General features: G+C 46.6%; 1 protein-coding gene across 1 annotated transcript in view; it reads right to left on the bottom strand.

Annotated features, from left to right (window-relative positions):
- LOC149367196 (glutamate receptor ionotropic, NMDA 2C-like) overlaps window positions 1–19,936 on the bottom strand; it is a 189,785-nt gene extending 169,849 nt beyond the window's left edge. The window contains exon 1 of the mRNA XM_089566757.1: window positions 19,079–19,936. Within this exon, the coding sequence (XP_089422883.1) occupies window positions 19,079–19,483 (405 nt within the window). The 5' untranslated portion in view covers window positions 19,484–19,936. The remainder of the gene's footprint in view (window positions 1–19,078) is intronic.
- Window positions 19,937–20,294: the final 358 nt, after the last annotated feature.

Raw genomic sequence — 20,294 nt, 5'->3', positions numbered from 1 at the left:
TTGGCTGTACTAGGGGGAGACCACTTACTTACTGAACATCGCATACAGCGAACGCAATTCCGCGCGACCGTCAGGTTCGTTATAAGTGGGCTCGACTGTATTCGTATTCATTGCTTGTTTCCTTTGGCAGCGTGAATTTTATCTCCGCCCACCGATTTTTATCGTAGTGCTCGACATAAACGTTTACTGCTGACTACTGCTTGCATGAAAAAAGCTTATGGGCTCGTAAGCTATTTGCACAGCCATCTTCGTCGGAAGCCATGTTCCGTGCCTTAATAGAAAATTTCCTTCATTATACCAAAATATCCCTATTTATTGTCCCTTACCCTTGCAGCATTTATACAAATCCAGCGATCTGAGAATGAAAGTTAAAAACTCATCTGTAATAACCTTTACCGTTTTCGAACGTTGCCTTTGTTACCCTGCTTTTTGTTACATGCATCCTGTGTGAAATATTGATATTATACTCGCTTTATCATGCCTGTTGTTTTTTTAAGTTCTTTTTCCGTTCCTGTGTGCGTGTATTGTTTTGTTCTTTTGGTTCCTGTGACTTTTTTTTGTTGGTGTTTTTATGCATGCTTTCATAGAAATTCTCTGTATGGAAACCGATACATCCCCCTCCTTATGTAATGCGCCTTCGAGCTTTTAAGGTCACAATAAATGAAAATAAAAAAAAGAAAATGCAAAAAACTGAAAATTTTGGTTCCTGAAATTAACTTGAAGACCATGAAATTTCCCACTTCACCAAATATTTATAGGACAAATTCCTCTGAATGCAGCATTTCTGTTCCTCCACTTACAAACATTTTTTACATAGTCTATAGACTCTCCATAGACTTCCGACTATAAAGTCTATAGACTATCTATAAGCAATATAGGCAATACGAATGCTATAGACAGTCTATCGATAATTCATAGATTTATGGCCATAAACATTTTGTATACTTTTTTCTATAGCCAGTCTATAGACAATGATTTTTGTTTTGGTTGGTTTATATTGGTTTAACGTCCCAAAGCGACTCAGGCTATGAGGGACGCCGTAGTGGAGGGCTCCGGAAATTTCGACCACCTGGGGATCTTTAACGCACACTGACATCGCACAGTACACGGGCCTCTAGAATTTCGTCTCCATCGAAATTTGACCGCCGCGGCTGGGGTCGAACCAGCGTCTTTCGGGTCAGCAGCCGAGTGCCATAACCACTGAGCCACCGCGGCGGCTTCTGAGTACAAAAAGACAGATATATAGAAAGGCAATAGAGTCCAAAAGATGTCCACAGACTGTCTACAGACCATTTTTATAATCGCCCTTTCCGATGACAGATGCGCAAAGAAGGTTCGTCTTCGTCTGCCGGCGATGCCAGCGACATTCGGCCGTTGTTACGACTGATTAAAAACTTTAAAGCCGTTAGCGACCGTCTTGCTTCCGTCAGAGAACTATTGCCGAAACAAATTACACCACCCAGACAGGAAGCGATGTGGGTTAAGAGACGTCCAGAAGGTCCGGGGATTTTCCCGGAAATGAGTAGCATGGGACAGCGGCTCAGCGCGTTAACACTTCTTTGCGACGTAAACTCAGTTCCAAACGCACAGAGAGAAACTGAAAATGCACAAACGTCGCAAAAGCTCGGAGAAAAGCTCTTGAAACCCTTTTTCACGGGCTGCTAGGTTGGTCCTAAAGGAGCGAAAGGATTTATTTTTTTCTTCTTGTTTCTCGACCGGGGCTGAACTAGCAGGCTCGAGCTGTCACTAGGGCGGTAATAAAGTTACGCTTGGCTGACGCAGGTAAGCAGGACTTTTTAAAAAGAGATGAAGCTGATTATAAGCTTCCCATTCCATTTTAACTTGCGATGTATCTTGATATTTCAGAGAATACTGACACGTTCTGAAAAGATCAGAGGCTGTTTAGCTGTTTATTGCATCTTCCTGCATTCCGTTTTGTTTGTGTTTTTGTTTAGATTCGAGGTTCTTGAAAAAGCTGTAACATCCGGCAGTACTCGAATCAAATTCTCTGAAGAAAAACTGTATTAAAAGCCCTCACTATTCACTTTGAGCGTTAGGTTTATGGGGGATTAACGTTTCAAAGCGACTCAGGCTATGAGGGACGCCGTAGCGAAGGGCTCCGGAAATTCCGACCACCTGGGGCTCTCTAACGTGCACTAACATCGCACAGCTTACTGTCCCGGGTACACATGACCTTTGCCACGTGCTATGCTAGTTGATAATGAAAGATTAATAAAAATTTCGGCCGTTCAATGCAAGCAACTCACAAAAAAAGAGATCCTACAGGGGCATATATCTTCGTGAAACTGTCTACATTACGATGAAAATCGGCCTGCTGCGGCGTTTTTAAATGAGCGTGAGGAATGCTGTATAAATGACGCAGGAAGTCAGACATCCCTCACTGCGCTCCCTGAAATTAGCTTTTCAAGTATTAAGAGCAATAAGCCCGTTATAAGCAGGCTTCGCGGTTGTCCTTTGTATGCACCAGTTTCCTGCTCCACAGAACAAATACCTCCCAAGTTTCTGGCGGCTCTGGATGACATAATGTATAATGTATGAATGAAATATCTATTATGCCGCTTATCAGTTCCACTAAATATATGTCGTATGATGTGGTTGCGAGCTTCTGTACGCATTCAAACTCTTAGCATACAGCAATGAAAAAGGTCATAAAGAAGGAAGTGCTAAACCTAGGGCAGCATTTTTTTTCCTTTTGTCCACATTGGTGGAATACCCAGACTAAATCAATACAGGGTGTTTCACCTTAGGTTTTGCACAATTTTTAAAAATGGGCTTTCTGAATTAGAAGAGCACTTTTTTTTCGGCACAGACCCGAAAGACGCGGGTTCGATCCCGGCCACGACGGTTGAATTTCCTTGGAGGAGAAATTCTAGAGGTTCGTGTACTGTGCGATGTCAGTGCACGTTAAAGAACCCCGGGTGGTCTAAATTTCCGGAGCCCTCCATTACAGCGTCCCTCATAGCCTGAGTCGTTTTCGAACGTTAAACCCCATAAACCAAACCTTTTTTCGGCACAGCATTATCACTGGTGCATTACATTATAACATAGCTAAGACGCGCTAACTAGCAGGCTGGTTGACTACTTCTTAACTATTACTGTTAGGTTCCTTAATTACTGAGAGACGTGTAGCCCACCGTAATCAATATCCATATCAGTTTTTAGAATTTCTAAACCGCGGTTACCCTCGGCGCTGTGGCCCAACAAATTTTGGCTGCATCACGTAAAAAAACATGCGCTTTCGAGTAGCTTGCAAGGCGAAGCAAACTGTACGGTGCACGTAACTCGTCGAAGTAGCCAAAAGTTGTTGGCTCACAGCGCCGTGGGTAACCGCGTTTTCGAAATTCTGAAAATTGATATGGATGTTACGTACGGTTGGCAACACGCCTCTAAATAATTAGGAAGCCTAACATGAATAGTTAAAAAGTTAACTATTCAATTCTAGGTAACGAGCCTTCTAATTAGCAAGTCTTGGCTTTATTATGATGTACTACATTACTGACAGTGCTATGGCGAAAGACCACTCTTCTAACTCACAAAGGCTATTTTTAAAGACTGCGTAAAATTACAAATGACACACCCTGTATATTTCAGTAAGTTCATCAGCCGAAGTTTTACGTACAGTCTTTGTCAAAAGTAATTCGTATAATAGAGCCCTCACGGCTTCCCTCAAGATCAAAAAGTTCTTTGAAGGTGAGGAGAGCGGTTCTCTTTACCGTACAGAGATTTAGAGCTTGAGGGCTGGCATAAAAGCTTTAATATACGACTTAGAAGAAAAACGCGCAGCCTGGTTATTTTTGACAAAGACTACGTCTATAGATGACATTGAAAGCGGATTGCACGACGCACCTTACTCGCACAAAGTCTTGGCAATGCAGTGTATCGCTTTCTGTGTTTTTTTTTTTTGGAGTATGCCGCGCTGGCACTTCGCCGTAAATCAAAATTTACTGCTAAGCTAGCATCATTGGGAATCAGGAAGATGACATCGTTCGTCTCATCAATATCGATTCCAAAATCTGGGGCCACGCATCGCTGCCGCAAGCAGACCCGAGCGGAAGACGGGACGCACTCGAGCGCGAGCCAAATCGAATCAGCCGAACGGAGCGAGAGAGCAGCCGATCGAAAAATATGTCGATTCCACGCGTTCGTTGTTCTACAAAAGCGAGGAAAACGAATCCGTGATGACGTTACCGTCGATACGCGAGGGTGAACGCTCTACTGGCAGCGCGATCAGCATCCTACACCGTCTGTTTCAACTCCAGTAGGCACCACCGACAAAACACTAAGGAGACGCTTAAGTCACCTGAGGAGTAGAATACGATAGCATTAAATTTCACATTTACCGCAGCTTCTTTTGCAACTTTTTTCTGTGTTTGTGTCCTTTGAAATTGTCGGTCCATGAATGGATACCCGTTGCGCCAGCAGGTATCCACTATGTTGCGACATCTCGCCACCCCTCCTCACTAAATGTACTCTGCTCGCTCGCGCGTAATTCTCCATACTGTTCAGGACAAAGAAGCGTTTCTTTATGCGAAGAACAAGCCTATACTTCCACACTAATTCGCACAAACTGGAATACAGAATAGTGGGTCAGGGGACAAGCTCGTCATAATGGTGGAAATTTGGGCAAGTCGGTATTGATCCATAACGTAAGAGTAGCGCAAAACCAGGACGACGGACACAAGGGGAGAGAACACACACCAACAACACAGGCGCTATAGCGCCTGTGTTGTTGGTGTGTGTTCTCTCCCCTTGTGTCCGTCGTCCTGGTTTTGCGCTACTCTTTCGTCATAATGGCATCCCAGCTGAAGTCAAAGGGAAGAAATGGGAAAGGTGTGTTGCTGATCGAGTTGGTTGGGGTACATCTTGAGAAAAAACAGCGCTTGCAGAAAAAGGACCAGAACAAGAAGGACTCACAACTGCGCTGACTAACAGCTTTTATTTCGGAAGGGGGCCGAACCGCGCCTTTTATACAGAACTGGAGGGAATGATGCGCACGCGCAAAGATCAGCAAAGTGGGAGCATGGAAAGAGCCCACACATAGACCAACTATTCTTATCGTCACTGATAACCAACAACGCAGCCAAAACAAGCGAGAAAAGAAAAAGAAAAAAAAGAAAGAAATAAACAACGGGGGAAAAACAAAGGCAGGGAGCGTAAAGAAACAATTCCAAAAAGTTCTAAAGAGATCCCGAAGAAGCCAACAACCAACACGGCTAAACGAATGACGATGAAAGGTGACAAAGATGAAGGCACTAAAAACTGAACAGACAAGAATAAAAGGTGCAGGAAAAGCCTGCGGAAGATGTAAAAAATCGGCGCTGCTAAAAGAAGACGGAATTGAAGGCGTTAAAACAGATAAAAGCAAAAACCTGGGAAGCCGATGAGAATAAAAATAAGCAGGAAAGGTGGTCACTAAAAAATGAAATTGAACTGACAACAGATCTCTAAAACCAAGCAATGAATCGCAAAAAACGTGTGGGCGATAAAACCTAAGGTGAGATAACAGAGAAGTTTTTACAGAAAAGTTTAAGATGGAAAACATCGCAAAATGTGGGCGCCAACGAAACATCACGGGATGAAACCAAAAGAATGCACTGAATCAAATCAAAGCAGAGAGGAATGAACACTCTTTGTCTAACAGCGCAACTGATGGTGTGCTAACGCACTCATCTTTTAGCTTGGTAATAGTGGCTGCTTCAATGATTTCTCGGGTCAGTTGATTTAAGTTTTTTGCCAGAATATCTGTTTCCTTGAAAGTGGGGGAGATGCGTCGGCAAGGACTGCAATCACGGCAGTGGATGGCCAAATTACCGGACCTTTTATTTTCTCTGCTCCTCACCGGCTTTCTAGACTCTGCAGAAAGGTCAACGGCTCTGGGGAAAAAATTCCAGACTGCACAGTGAAACATCGGGATCCGTTCGTAGCATGTTCGTCGGGTGTTGTCTATTCGATCCCTTTACCCTGCGGCAGGAAGTACATCGGCCAAACAGGCCGATGTATCAACAAGCGGTTACTAGAGCATAAAGCTAATGCTGAGGATAAAAGGTCCGGTAATTTGGCCATCCACTGCCGTGATTGCAGTCCTTGCCGGCGCATCTCCCCCACTTTCAAGGAAACAGATATTCTGGCAAAAAACTTAAATCAACTGACCCGAGAAATCATTGAAGCAGCCACTATTACCAAGCTAAAAGATGAGTGCGTTAGCACACCATCAGTTGCGCTGTTAGACAGAGTGTTCATTCCTCACTGCTTTGATTTGATTCAGTGCATTCTTTTGGTTTCATCCCGTGATGTTTCGTTGGCGCCCACATTTTGCGATGTTTTCCATCTTAAACTTTTCTGTAAAAACTTCTCTGTTATCTCACCTTAGGTTTTATCGCCCACACGTTTTTTGCGATTCATTGCTTGTTTTTAGAGATCTGTTGTCTGTTCAATTTCATTTTTTAGTGACCACCTTTCCTGCTTATTTTTATTCTCATCGGCTTCTCAGGTTTTTGCTTTTATCTGTTTTAACGCCTTTAATTCCGTCTTCTTTTAGCCGCGCCGATTTTTTACATCTTCCGCAGGCTTTTCCTGCACCTTTTATTCTTGTCTGTTCAGTTTTTAGTGCCTTCATCTTTGTCACCTTTCATCGTCATTCGTTTAGCCGTGTTGGTTGTTGGCTTCTTCGGGATCTCTTTAGAACTTTTTGGAATTGTTTCTTTACGCTCCCTGCTTTTGTTTTTCCCCCGTTGTTTCTTTCTTTCTTTTTTTCTTTTTTCTTTTCTCGCTTGTTTTGGCTGCGTTGTTGGCTATCAGTGACGATAAGAATAGTTGGTCTATGTGTGGGCTCTTTCCATGCTCCCACTTTGCTGATCTGTGCGCGTGCGCATCATTCCCTCCAGTTCTGTATAAAAGGCGCGGTTCGGCCCCCTTCCCAAATAAAAGTTGTTAGTCAGCGCAGTTGTGTGTCCTTCTTGTTCTGGTCCTTTGTCTGCAAGCGCTGTTTTTTCTCAAGGAAGAAATGGCACGGGCAGGGCATGTAATGCGACGACTAGATAACCGACGGCTCCTTACGATAGCGAAGTGCATTCCAAGAAAAGGCAAGCGCAACCGGGTGCGGCAGGTAGTCAGGTGGGCGGATTAAATTACCAAGTTTGCTTGGACAAGATTGCTTTCGCTGGCTCAAAAAGGGAAGGCTATATTGGAGTGACATGCGAGGGGCCTTTCTCCTTCAATGGGCGCAGCCAGGCTGATGGTGGTGAAGATGACGCAAGAGGCCATTGCTCTGCAGTGGGCGTAGCCAGATTGATGGCGATGATTGCAGTGGTGACGGTGGTCGACAAGCTAACCAGAAATGACGCACCGCGAAGAGCAAAAACGACCGGTGGCTACCGGTACAGTGCCCTATTCTAGTTCACTGTATTACCGGTGCCGCTTCCAGAACACAAACCGAGCTCAAGATAAGGAGAGACAAGTCTAAGCGCTTGTCTCCATTCTCGTACTGGTGTTTCTCCCGCCAGCGGCGCATGTTCTCGTCATTGCGCTGGCCTGCCGGTAAATGTTAGTCCTTTCGTCATTTCCGTTTAGGTTGTACATTACTGCTGAAGAATGCCGTGCAAGATGCATACGACCTTAGCCAGGGCGCGTATTGGGTGTTGTCAAATTAATCGCAGCAGCCGAAGGACGCTACACGATTGCCACATATGGGCGTACAGTGGACATCTGCGGATTTTACAATGATGCATTTCGTCTTAGTATTTCACAACCGAAAATTGCAGCATTCTGCATTTGCTAATAGGGATATTATACTTAGCAGAAGGGGTACAGTGGGCGCTCTTGAGCATGTTGCCTGTGTGATCACGTGAACTGTGGGTATATGACTGGTGTGGGCCTTAGAGTGCTTTCCTATGGAGCGAAGGAGAGAGTGGAAAATGGTACCGCTGTCACTGACACTGACATCTTTTCATCCCGTTCCAGCCGCGGCGGTCGAATTTCGATGGAGCCGAAATTCTGAAGGCCCGTGTAGTGTGTGATGTCAGCGCACGCTAAAGAACCCCAGGTGGTCGAAATTTCCGGAGCCCTTCACTACGGCGTCCCTCATAGCCTGAGTCGCTTTCGGACCTTAAACCCCCATATACCATAAAACTTTTCACCCCGTGTGAGCGAGGGGCGCAGACTCAAGGAACAATTTGTTCACATAATCGTTACTTCTGCGTTGTCTCTCATCACCATAGCACAGAGACTCTTGGCCAGAGCTAACGGAGCACATGACAGACTGCTCTGTTCTCAACTTCAAAATGAAACAGACTAAAAAGCCCGTCGCCAAGTTTACTTTTGGTTCACTTCATACGCCACCTCATCTTCGCATTCCCAACGAAGAAAACAGAGTAGAAAATAAAGTGCATGAGAATTACTGAAGGACGTGAAATAAATTCAGGCGCGTGCGAGACCCTATGCACGGCTCAAGCAAACAGAATGTGTCCCTTTCGAACGCGGTTGTCAAACTTCTACACTGCAAGAATCTAATCGGTTGGGAGAGGTCGTATACGTGATGTGCAAGGTGGGCTGAAGTAAGTCGTCATGCTGACAGAAATAAATGAAAGATACGTGAAACCTGTGAGTTATTTTAAAGCAAGCGCGATACTGTATCAAGAAAGGAGACGTAAACCGAACTACTTCTTCCAATACAGTACTCTTTTGGTTCTCGAAATGAAAATATTTCCAGACTGCGCATGAAATTTAAGGCAGATGAATTAGGAATAAGAGTGCAGTACCAACCGCTTGGACATGAGTGATATCCTGCCGCAGTTTACCCTTTGCGCTTTTACTGCAAGCTCGCTAAGTTGTCCGTACTTTATACTCCTCTCCTTCTGAGTCGCATACCTCCAGACAAAATTCTGATGCTTATTGTGACTTCTAAATAAAATTCACTGCCCATTTATCACATTTTACATTAAGCGTATCGCCGGTTTCGCGGCTGGCCGCGGTCTGCGTGTTTATCAATAAGGAAAGCAACAATGACTCGGCATTCCTTCGTCGACAGGGAGGAGACTGCGTGCATCACGGCTGTGGGGCCATCATGAGACCACATATATAGGCAAGTGGTCGAAAGAGTAGAGTGAAAGACACTCCCGTACAACGCTGCTTACACTAACCACTCGTGCTTGCGTAGTGTAAGCTTGCGCAGAGGCTACAGCCGGTTATATTGCGCCCATTAAAACAAACCACTCGCAAGACAAATATGTAATCGCCTGTTATTTCCCGAACATTATTGTTATCAGTAGCGGAAGCTGTAAAAACAGTAGTAGTAGCAGCAGGATTTGGTTTCCGGTTGTGCAATATCTGCACGGAGGTACGCGACGAACTGAGTGACAGAATGCTGGGAGAACCAATCTCCTGTGAAGGCATGAATGTCATAGAACCGTGCCAGTAATAGAAGGAAGAAATAAAAATTCAGGGGGCACTTTGACGATCTAAAGTGCCCGAGGCGAAAGCCTTTCCACACAACTTTGGTGTGCTGCTTTGACTTGGATGGGCTAGTCATTACTAATTAGTGAAGACCTGTGACTCGTGGGCATAGAAAATGAATGAATGAATGAATGAATGAATGAAAGAATGAAAGAATGAAAGAATGAATGAATGAATGAATGAATGAATGAATGAATGAATGAATGAATTAAAACGTCCTTCGTTCAATTCCCTGCACCTTCGGGAGAAATTCTATTTGCTGATGACGTCACTGGAGGGTTTCTGGACCACTTTCCCTGGACGCCAAGAACGACACCGGGTTTGGCTGATAATGGGCCATATAAGCCTTTCGCCTTAATAAGCGCACACATAGATCCAGAGTGTTATAATGACGCCGCTCGCGGCGTCCGCGAATTTCGCGGGCCCATCAGTCACCCGCGTACAGCCAAGTCGGCTAATACGCGCACAGCCCACCTCCGTTTCTGATTAAAGCGTCACTTGCTTGTCAGTGCGGCTCTCGATGGTTCGCTTACTCTCTGCTTATCGCTCAGTCTTTCGGTTAAAGAGAACCGAGCACACTTCCGCCGCATATACGCACAGTAGAGAAACATAGGCATCCCCAAGAAAACGATACTTCAACAACCCGAACTGCAACCTTACTCCACAGAGGGCGCTGGCCAACGATTTGTTCCGCGAACTCGCTAGGCCACCATTTGTCATCGGTTGCTGCCAAGGCCGCCAAACAAACCACGTTCGGCCAGGGGAAAAATGATTTCTCCCTTATACCGCGCAGTGCGGGAAATAACTTTTACTCGCGTCGTTTTCGTTCGCTTGTATAGAAAAAAAAAATGTTTGTGCAAACGAGAAGCTTCTAGAAGCTCAGAACGGCTCGGAAACACTTTGTGGACATCCTTTTTTGGTCTTTTACTCTTCGGTAGCTATAAGCAGGACCACAGGGCGCAAGGAAACACCCTGCGGGAAAGGCTTAGAAGGCGCTGTACAGTCGCTGTCTTAGTGTCGCACGGGCGACATCTTCGCAAATAATGTTGTTTCTGCGGCCGCGCGTTTCACTTACTGACGTCGTCAAAACAGAGCGAAGAGCGCTTTACAGCTGCCCCTGATTGCCCATTTGCTGTCAATCGGGCCGCGCTCATGCCCCATTTCGTCGTAAATAACGGCTATCCGCAGGCGCACTCGTAAAAACTGCTGGCGCACCAACTTTCGCGGAAACAGCGTAGTTGGCTTGTGTTCTGGCGATGAGTCGTTGCAGTTCATTCCGCGTGTTGGAAAAGAGGTCTTCGACAGCTGATGGTCCGTGTAGAAGGTCAGGCTTTGACACAGAGTAAAGAAATCCTTAATGATTTTTTTCCCGGTTAAAGTTTGGAGCCATTTCCCTTATAAAGTTTTTTAGACAGTCTATAGACTGTCTATAGACTTCTGTCTAAAAATTGCATAAACTATCTATAGGTAAATTCTATAGTGTGGCCTGTAGGAAATATAATGCTATAGACAGTCTACACACAATCTATAGATTTATGGCCATACACTTTTAGTAGACTTTTGTCTATAGAAAGTCAATAGACTATGCAAAGACAAAAATAAATATTTATAGACAATCTATAGATTTACGGTCATACACTTTTAGTTGTCTTTTCTCTATAGAAAGTCTACACACTATCTATAGACAAAAAGAAATATCTATAGAAAGGCAATAGAGTCTGCAGACAGTAGACTTCCTATAGGAAGTGTAGACTTCCTGTAGAGCCTATTGGAAGTCTACTGACTGTCTATAGACCAATTTTGTAAGGGTAATTATTTTCCATGTATAGTCCCAGTGTGAGCCCATTCGCATGGGATTATATTTATTTATTTACTAAATACTGCCGACTACCCGCTGGCAGTCAAAGCAGGAGCGGATAAATTGTTGTTGAAACATTGTCGAGATGCATCTAACAGCGGCAGGGAAATAAAAAAAGTGACTGACAATAAGCAAATGTGAATGCGGACAATCAACACAGAAAATAAGTATATACACTTAGAAAGGCCGACGGCAAAAGAGCTGTAAAGAAATGCTGCATCATAGATAAGGTGACATGGGCGTTGCAAAAGATTAAGCACAGGGCATGCTAGCAATTTCAAACGGTAAGGCGTAAAAGAAAGATCTTGTATGCATTTAAATTTTGCCCAAAGGCGTCTTCCTGCGGTCAGAATCAACAACGGTTTAATGCAAAGGAAATTCGGACGCCTTCCTACAGCTCCTAATATCGGCGTTTTTCACATACAGTAAAAACGCGCCACCAAAATTCACTGCATTTATATTTGCCGTCAAAAGAATCCTTATAGACATGCTATTATAGTTCTGCTAGAAATTTTCGTGGGGGTTCCTTAATCCTCATCATCAGCTACTGTATTTATATGTTTATTTAAACGTTACACGCCTGCAAGGCCATTGAGTAAGGCGATGGGGGTTAATAAAAAAACGCGATGTTGCAGAATTTGTATCCAGTTGTATGCAGTATACCGTAAAGAAATACCAGAATGCAGTAGTAAACTTAAGTATCTTAGCTGATGAGATTGCATATCCCAAATGTTCTAGTGAAAACAAGGTTTCAAGATAAATGAGTATTCAGGCAACTAAGAGCGCCAAAACAGACAGTCATTTTGTTGAACAGTGCAAATCGCTCAACCACAACGTCTTCAACACTTTCGTTCCCGCCCAATTAGCGATTAAAAAGCAATGATTAGTGACATCGCTTTAAACCGTCCGATCGCACCACAGTAGAGGAATACTGAGAAGTTGAGCGCAACTATCCGCGCTCTAAACTCCTTTTTATTTTATTTTTTTATTACAGATACCTCAAGGGCCCTCGGGTGAGGGCTGTGACACCCAAGATCCAAAAACAAACACCATCCTAGAATCTCGGGAGCGAAAAAAGGTGACGAGGTATCATATAAAAACATACCTATGGGCAAAATATAATAAATGCAATTCCGGAACTCGTGCACAACCAATACAAGCAAGTCATTGCGTCTTCATGATATCATGATATCTGCAGAGGGAGAAGTGAGGCTGATGATGATATCCGGCATGCGGTAGAGGACTGCGGCATGGCCGCAGCCAAGAAACCCAGAGTATTCTATGCCACTCTGTCGAAAGTAATTTCCAAGAATATTTCTGGGAAAATAACTATTCCGGTCAAGTGGCAGCCCTGTGAATTTTCCAGAGAAATGCAAAACTACGTATCATCTAAAACTTCACATAAAATTTGTTCTTTCTTTCCACACTCGGAATTTTTCGTGAACAATGTAGAAGCATTGTTCTTTAGTATCAACTAGGAATCAACTACCAGCAGAAACCATCATATAAATTTTAGAAATTTATTTTAGTCCCAGAAGCATCGATAAATGAAATTTCTTCGGGTCGTAGCTTGAGTTAGTCTACAAGGTTTTAACTGATCTAGACTATTGACTACCAGGAGATGCAGGCTTTCGACGGTACGGAAAAGCGGCTACCACATTCGCAGGGTGCCTATGGAAGTTTCTAAGCATATTAATGGAGGGGAGGCGATGCAAGCACAGCAGCACAAACTTGACACACTGTTGCTTCTTCCATTTGTTTGTTGCTGCTGTTGTGACTGAAGGAAGGATGAAAAGGAAAGTGCACAGCCCCGCCCACTGACTCGAGCTGAGCCACAACCGCTGCCACGTGCAGACAGAGGAGAGTTGAAAGAGCAGATGTGCGCACTGCAACTACCGCGTCGCGTGTCATCCGCGTCGCGTGTCATGTGCCATCATCTTCATTGAGCTTTTTTGTTGGTAGCTGCGCGTTCTAAGACACCCTGACCTAGCTTCAAAGAGTAGGGCACTTCCTCTTGAGTTATCACAGAAAAATTCTTTCCTGATCTGCCTTTTCCAGTATCGATATAGTTCTACACTATGCTTCTTTTCCGTTGAATTAATCCAATATTTAACTTGATCATTTTTAACCTGTCGTTTATGCTCTTTCTTTCTCCGTCCTTGTGTCCGGCGTACTTACTGGTTAGTTTTCTAGTTCTTTTCCGCCACTGTGAGTGCACGCTCTTTCTTTATAAGCATTTAGCTGCCCTTAGCTGCCCACCTGTTATCGTCCAATTTCCTCAGGCGTTCTTCATATAGTATTTTTTTATCGCAGCATCGTAGCCGACACCAGCGCCTCTCACGTGCTGTGCTGACACGTGCGTTGACACGCGTGGTATCATGCGTGGTATGAAGTGACTATGGCGTCCGCCGCTGAGGGAATCGAATCACGTCTCTCCACCGCTTTGCCGTCTCCCCTCCCACCTCCCGCCTGGAGCCAACACATTCTACTGGGGCTGCAGAAATATGAGACAGTAGTTATTCGCCTGATCGAGCAGATGCAATGCAGCCATTTAAAAAGAAGAGAGGAGTTAGCAGCCCCGGTGAAGAAATCCAGCGCAGTCCGGTGCTGAGACGTGCTGTTCTAGTGAAGGTGTTGCCATTAAAATTTGTCCTACGCCACAGATTGAGCTTCAGGTAGATACCAAAGTCGCCCCGGCCAATATGAAAGAGGTTATCCATTGAACGCATTTAGTCGATAGATTATTGGAGGAAATTTTGATATGTATTTTTTCTTCTTGACAGTGAAAGCGCTCAAAAGGACGACAGAAAAGGACGACAAAAAAGGACGACAGAAGGACGACAGAAAAGGACGAAAAAGGACGACGTCAAAAAAGGACGAAAAAGGACGACGTCAAAAGGACGACAGAAAAGGAATAATAATAAAATAACTTTCCACCTTCTAAAACTTTACACTAATGGACGGATGCACATATGCATGGAAGTAGCGAAGCGGCTGGTTAATGCGACGACTCAAGACATGCGAACTGATCTTCCTGAATGGGCAAAGTACGCTACGTATGACAACGACCAAGCTGCAGCTATCAGAGGGCTCCTTCAGAGCTACCTCGAGGTGCGCCCATAGAGCTTTGGTTCTAGCATGACTTCTCTTTATTGCGCCATGTTTACTCAGCTTTTGCGAATAAAACGACACGTCGTTAGCCACAGCTAAGGAGACCAATTTTCGATTTCCTCCGCTGGCCCAAACACGTTTTATTGGAGGAACTGAGCCCGCGCACTGTTCTTATCTGTGAAATAATTGCTCCAGCGCACTTACCATGAGAGGTTGCGCCCCGTAAAGTAAACTACAAGCTGTAAGTTACTAAGATAAAAAAAACACAGCTACGTTTGCTATAAAAGCACATGAAAATGGAACCTACATTGGATCACGTTGGCCAACACCACAGGACAAGACTGACATTCTACTCCGATATTCACTTATTCAGGATGGAAGCAGCTCTTGCGCTGGGCATAAAAGGCAGAGCAGGAACGTTTCGCCGGTGCCTCTTAGCAACCGCAGAGAGCGTTTCATGCGGTGCAGTGGCATTACGGGACAACAATCCCCGATGGCGATGGCATTCAACTTCAAATTTTTTATTTGTGTTCTCGCCTAAAACAACAAAAAAAAATTAACAATCTTCGAGCGTAATTCTAATCACGATAACTATGTAATGTGACGCATTTTACATTTTTACTTGGACCAGCTTTCTCAGGAATTTAAAGGCTAATTACAACAAATTTTTCGTCCCGTAAAAATGCTTTTTTTCTGGTAGTATGTCAAGAGGCAGTACTAAAAGGAACAGATAGCATTCGTAACTGAAGTGACTGCGCCAGGAATCAGTCACAGAAACCGTCGTTTTGCAAACCGAACTTCAAGAAGGGCGGTCATTATCAAGTGCCGGAAATGACGTAAAAAGGGACGGCTTGGGACTACTCGGGTGCCGCAGTTGTGGCATTTCTCCGGCTCGCTGCTGGTCGTAGAAACTGCAGCGAACGGGCACGCGTCACAAGCATGTACTGCGAGAGACCCGAGCGCCGATCGCGTGAATTTACACCACTTTTTGATCTGTGGAGTCTGCTTTCGTGCTTCGCTCACCAACGAAAGATGACGCTGCCTATAAAGGTTGTCGGAAAACTCTGGGTTTTGTCCAAAATAGGGCCCCATCAGAAGGTTATGTAAAAGGAAACGAGATCTCATATGGCGGTCAACGTTCGCAGTAATTTGGAAACGTATGCGGTAAATTGGTTTTTGAGGAAAGGAAGTGATAGTACCTGTCTCGCATATCTCGGCAGACACCTGAACTGCGCCGTAAAGGAAGGGAGGAAGGTGGGAGTGAAAGAAGAAAGAGAGAAAAAGGTGCAGTAGTGGAGGTCTCCGGAATGATTTCGACCACCTGGGGATCTTTAACGTGCACTGACATGCGGCGAGAGCGTTCTTCTTCAACACCTTCGTTCGTGCTACCGATAGCTACTCAGCATTCCATTATGTTAATGGTACCTGAAAGCCGAATACGCGGGTTCGATCCCGGCCGCGGTGGCCTAATTTCGATGGAGGCGAAATTCTAGATAACCCGCCGCGGTGGCTCAGTGGTAAGGCGCTCGTCTACCGAGCTGGAGTACCCGGGTTCGAACCTGACCGCGGCAGCCGCGTTTCGATGGAGGCGAAACGCAAGAGGCGCCAGTGTGCTGTGCGATGTCAGTGGCCGTTAAAGATCCGCAGGTGGTGGAAATTATTCCGGAGACTTCCACTACAGCACCTCTTTCTCTCTCTCTCTTCTTTCACTCCCACCTTCCTCCCTTCTCTTGCGGCGCGGTTCAGGTGACCGCCGTGATATGTTAGACAGATACTGCCTTATTTCGTTTTCACAAAAACCAATTTACCAACCAATTTTAAATCCTACAGGCCCGTGTAGTGCGCGATGTCAGTGCACGTTAAAGATCCCCAGGTGGTCGAAATTTCCGGAGCCCTTCACTACGGCGCCCCGCATAGTCTGAGTTGCTTTGGGACGTTAAACTCACACAAACCAAGCAAAACCAGACCGGTACCTGAAAGTACAAAAATATGAGCAAAGCACGTTCACTTCACGCAGTGTATAATCCTCTCCCTCCAATGGGCTTGTTTTCAGTTTAGCACACAACCCACACCCAAGTGCACTTGTCGTCTGCTACAGAGCTTTTTACATGTTTTTAGCCAGAGTACCACTCTTCCAGCAAGCTTAAAACTTTGTCATAATTAGTTCTATGGTATACCAAACACATGAATAGCCGTTATAGCCAAACTAAAATTTCAAGGCGGAAGCCTCTAATGCCTCATCGTTGGAAGCAGTTGTTGTCGACAGAAATACCACGCTTTTCAATTGGTCGAAACGGTCGTGACGTCACAGTGCGCGAATTTCAAACGGGGCCAATTGTACTCTGGCTACTAACCATGCAACCAATTAAAGGGATCGTATAGTGGTGCTCCAAGTAAGTGGGACTGAGTTTAGTTAATTGCTGAATTAACCAATTAGCCTAATTAACCCTTCTAGTCAGGCCACATAAATAAATAAAACTGAGTACGAAATTGGTCGAGTTCGGGAATCGAAGCCCGGTCGCCGGAGTGTGAGACGAGCATGCTAACCAGTCCGCCATGCAAGCTCGATGGTTTGGAATGAACAAAGGCGCGTCTAATCAATACGGTGTCTTCGTTCACTCCCATCTTCCTCGCTTCCCGTTACGGCAAGGTTTAGGTGTCCACCCAGATATGCGAGACAGATACATTTCCTTTCCTCAAAAACCAATTTACCGACGAGCAAAGCGTAGAACCGAACAGGCGATGACGTTCTATGGACTCCCTAGCAGCGTTGCAAGACGCTGTCGCGTTTCACTCTTAGAGGAGAAGCCTAATATCTTAACAACGCCTCGGTGACACAAGCAGCAACACCGCGCTTAAGGCTTTCGCCTCACCGCACTTTAGGTCAACAGAGTGCCCCCCTGAATTTTTGTTGAGTTTGGCCTTCAAGGATGACTAGTGGCCAATGGTACTTTATTTCAACTTGAGAATTTTTTTCATAAAATTTATTCGTCCTATCCGGGTTAACACATTTCTTGCTTAACCCATGCCCCCGACAGCGAATGAAGCGTTGTCGCGTACGTTCAATGCCGCGTACGTTTCTTTACAAGGAAATGTAAAAATGGTGCATTTTAGTGCAAAATATTGACTAAAAATGCGTAAATAATTTACTCCAGAGCGCTTTTTACTGATTTATGTTTGAGCACAATGCTTATAGATCCTCCAGGAAAATTTTCTAGTGTTAAAGAAAAACGAGTAGCAATGTTATTAGTCCCAAATAGTTTTTTTGCTTTTTTGACAAAAATTAATGGCTTTCACATAATCGGATTGTTTTCCAAAGAATAATGATGGAGCTTACTTTCTACAGTGGAATAAAGGGCTAAAAATGCGCTGGGGGATATTTGGAAGGGTAGAGTGCTAAGTCTGGTTCGTCTGGCGTGGGAAAGCCAAAAACGAAACCAAGCGTTTTCCAGCAAAGGGAGGCATGAGCAGGCGTCCAGATAGGGGGAATGCGCCGCGTGGGCTGATAATTTAGCAGAAGCCGCGCTGCTTGTGAGGATGGTTTGGTTTGGTTTATGGGGTTTAACGTCCCAAAGCGACTAAGGCTATAAGAGACGCCGTAGTGGAGGGCTCCGGAAATTTCGACCACCTGGGGTTCTTTAACGTGCACTGACATCGCACAGTACACGGGCCTCTAGAATTTCTCCTCCAAAGAAATTCTAGCCGCCGCGGCCGGGATCGAACCCTTATTCTTCCAAACGTGTAGTTACGTATCGCCAATTTTGAGTCGCTGACAATGGTTTCTGCCGAGTGTCCCGCAATGGCTAGAGGAATGGCTGTTTCTGCTCCAACATGTGTGTGCTGAGTGCGTATAGTGCCCCCAGTTATGAGTGTACCACGGCTCATAACCTAGCCCGAGAACTGTCCCGCCGAGCTGGGTCGTGCAGCCCACCCGCCCTATACCCCGGCAAGGACAGGTTGTTTTCTTACAGAGAAATCCTGCAGCACTGCAGGCTTGCAAGACTCAGATTCCCCCCAGCAGATAGAACGCTCTCCAAGCAACAGGCCAAAGCCTGGCGTAAACTTCAAACTAGCACCCATATAAATCCCCAATTGTGTAGCTTCTATTCGGAAGGAGCCTACTCAGACAAACGCAAAAATTGTGATATGAAAGCCGATCTAAATCATATGATCTGGAACTGCCCGCAGTCCCTACCCGCGAGTCACTTCATTACCGACTCTGATCATTGGCAGGCTCTATTGCTCAGCCCCGACGCGGGGACACAGATCAAGCTCCTCCAGCTCGCTGAAGACGCCGCCGCTGCCCAAGGGATAGCGGCCACCGTTTAAGCGGGGGGCTACTTGGGGTCGCTCCTCTATATCCGCTGGTAATAAGGTTTCACCACCAAGCGCTTTTCAGCTCCGAAATTAGGCTATCGTTCCTGTCCAGCTCTGCCGATATGCTGTCAGCCGCTTCATCATCGGCTTTGATCCGCATAACGGCAGCTTCACATGTTTAATGGGGCATCCTTAGTCGGTGTGTAATAGCGCAGTACTCTATCCGTGTCACGGGGTTGCGGGTCTCGTCACTGATCGGAGCGGTGCTTCGCAGCCGGGCCTAGGCAGCGACGCTCGAATTGGGCACTCTCGTCCACTCACCTGGGCCGCCCGGTCCACGTATCCTCCGGTGTAGGCGAGCACGGGCAGCCTGGCGTATCCTGCGGCCAGCGCCGTGGCGAATGCCGACGGCGGCGGCGCCATCGAGACCACCAGCAGGGGCCTGTGGTTCTCCAGCGCCGCGCAGAGGGCGGCCAGCGCCGCGCGCGTGTCCGCGTCGGCGCCCAGCGTGACCGCGAGCCAGGGACCCGAGTCACCGGGACCCTGGCCCGAGCGCGCCAGCGCGCGCCGCAGCGCCCGAGCCAGCGCCGGAGCCGAGCGCGCGGGCAGCGCGGCGAGCAGCGCCGGCGCCTGCGGCTCCGCGCGCCCGGCCTCCGCGACCGGCGGCAGCAGCAGCAGCGGGACGACCAGGGGTAAGAGGAGCAGCAGCGCGACGGGTCGCGCCATGACGACGCCGAAGGCGCCAGAGCCGCCGCTTCACGGCTCCGGTCGACGCTACCGGGCGCCAGACCGACGCTGCTGCCGCCGCGGCCGCAGCGCGGGCACGACGGGCGCCATTCTTCGTCCTGGTTCTTCTCGGTCAGCGAACGCGGGCCAGCGCTGGTGATGATGCATGGGGGTCTCAGAGACGGCGCGCCGCTACGGCCGCGCGCCGACCCCGATGCACGCACCCGCCGCCACAAGACACGGCACAGCCAGCCGACCGCCGAGACCACACGCCGCGCACGTCTTTCTCTCCCCTACTCTCCTTCTCTCTCTCCGTTTCTCTCGATCCTTGCGTCCGGAGGAGGTCCGGCCTGATGCTACAGAGACGTCGACGTCATTGCGAACCACCAGCGTCCGGCGGGAGAGTCCGGCACGCGCGAGTCACGTTGAGCGACGAGGGCTGCATCTTCGACCCCGGGCTTGGCGCATAGGGCTCGGAAACGCGACTGTGGCGGCACCTCGTTGCGTCATGAGTAAACGCGCTGGAATTGACGAGCAGGCCAGCGATGATTCCTTGCTCCCCTGATTAGAAGCACACAAGAAGAGTGCCGAATTGAAGGAAACGTCGTCAGCTTGTGCATTGTTTTGGTTGTTTTTAAATGCCGGCTGTGAATATATGTCATTCAACTGAAGCAAGGCACTTCGTGCCGTTCCACTTGATGACAAGAACCGCCTACAGATGGCACCGCTGCTGAATTTGCCGCAAGATTTCCGCATATCTGGAGTATCGAGGTTCGCACTACTGAGGGATGTTAGTGGTTGGCGTTCCGAT

This window comes from Amblyomma mixtum, chromosome 1 (genome assembly GCF_055824585.1).
Source record: "Amblyomma mixtum isolate Tamu chromosome 1, ASM5582458v1, whole genome shotgun sequence".
In the NCBI taxonomy this organism is placed as follows: Eukaryota; Metazoa; Arthropoda; class Arachnida; order Ixodida; family Ixodidae; genus Amblyomma; species Amblyomma mixtum.
The sequence above is the reverse complement of the archived record's forward strand: the minus strand, read 5'-3'. Positions and strand labels throughout refer to the sequence as shown.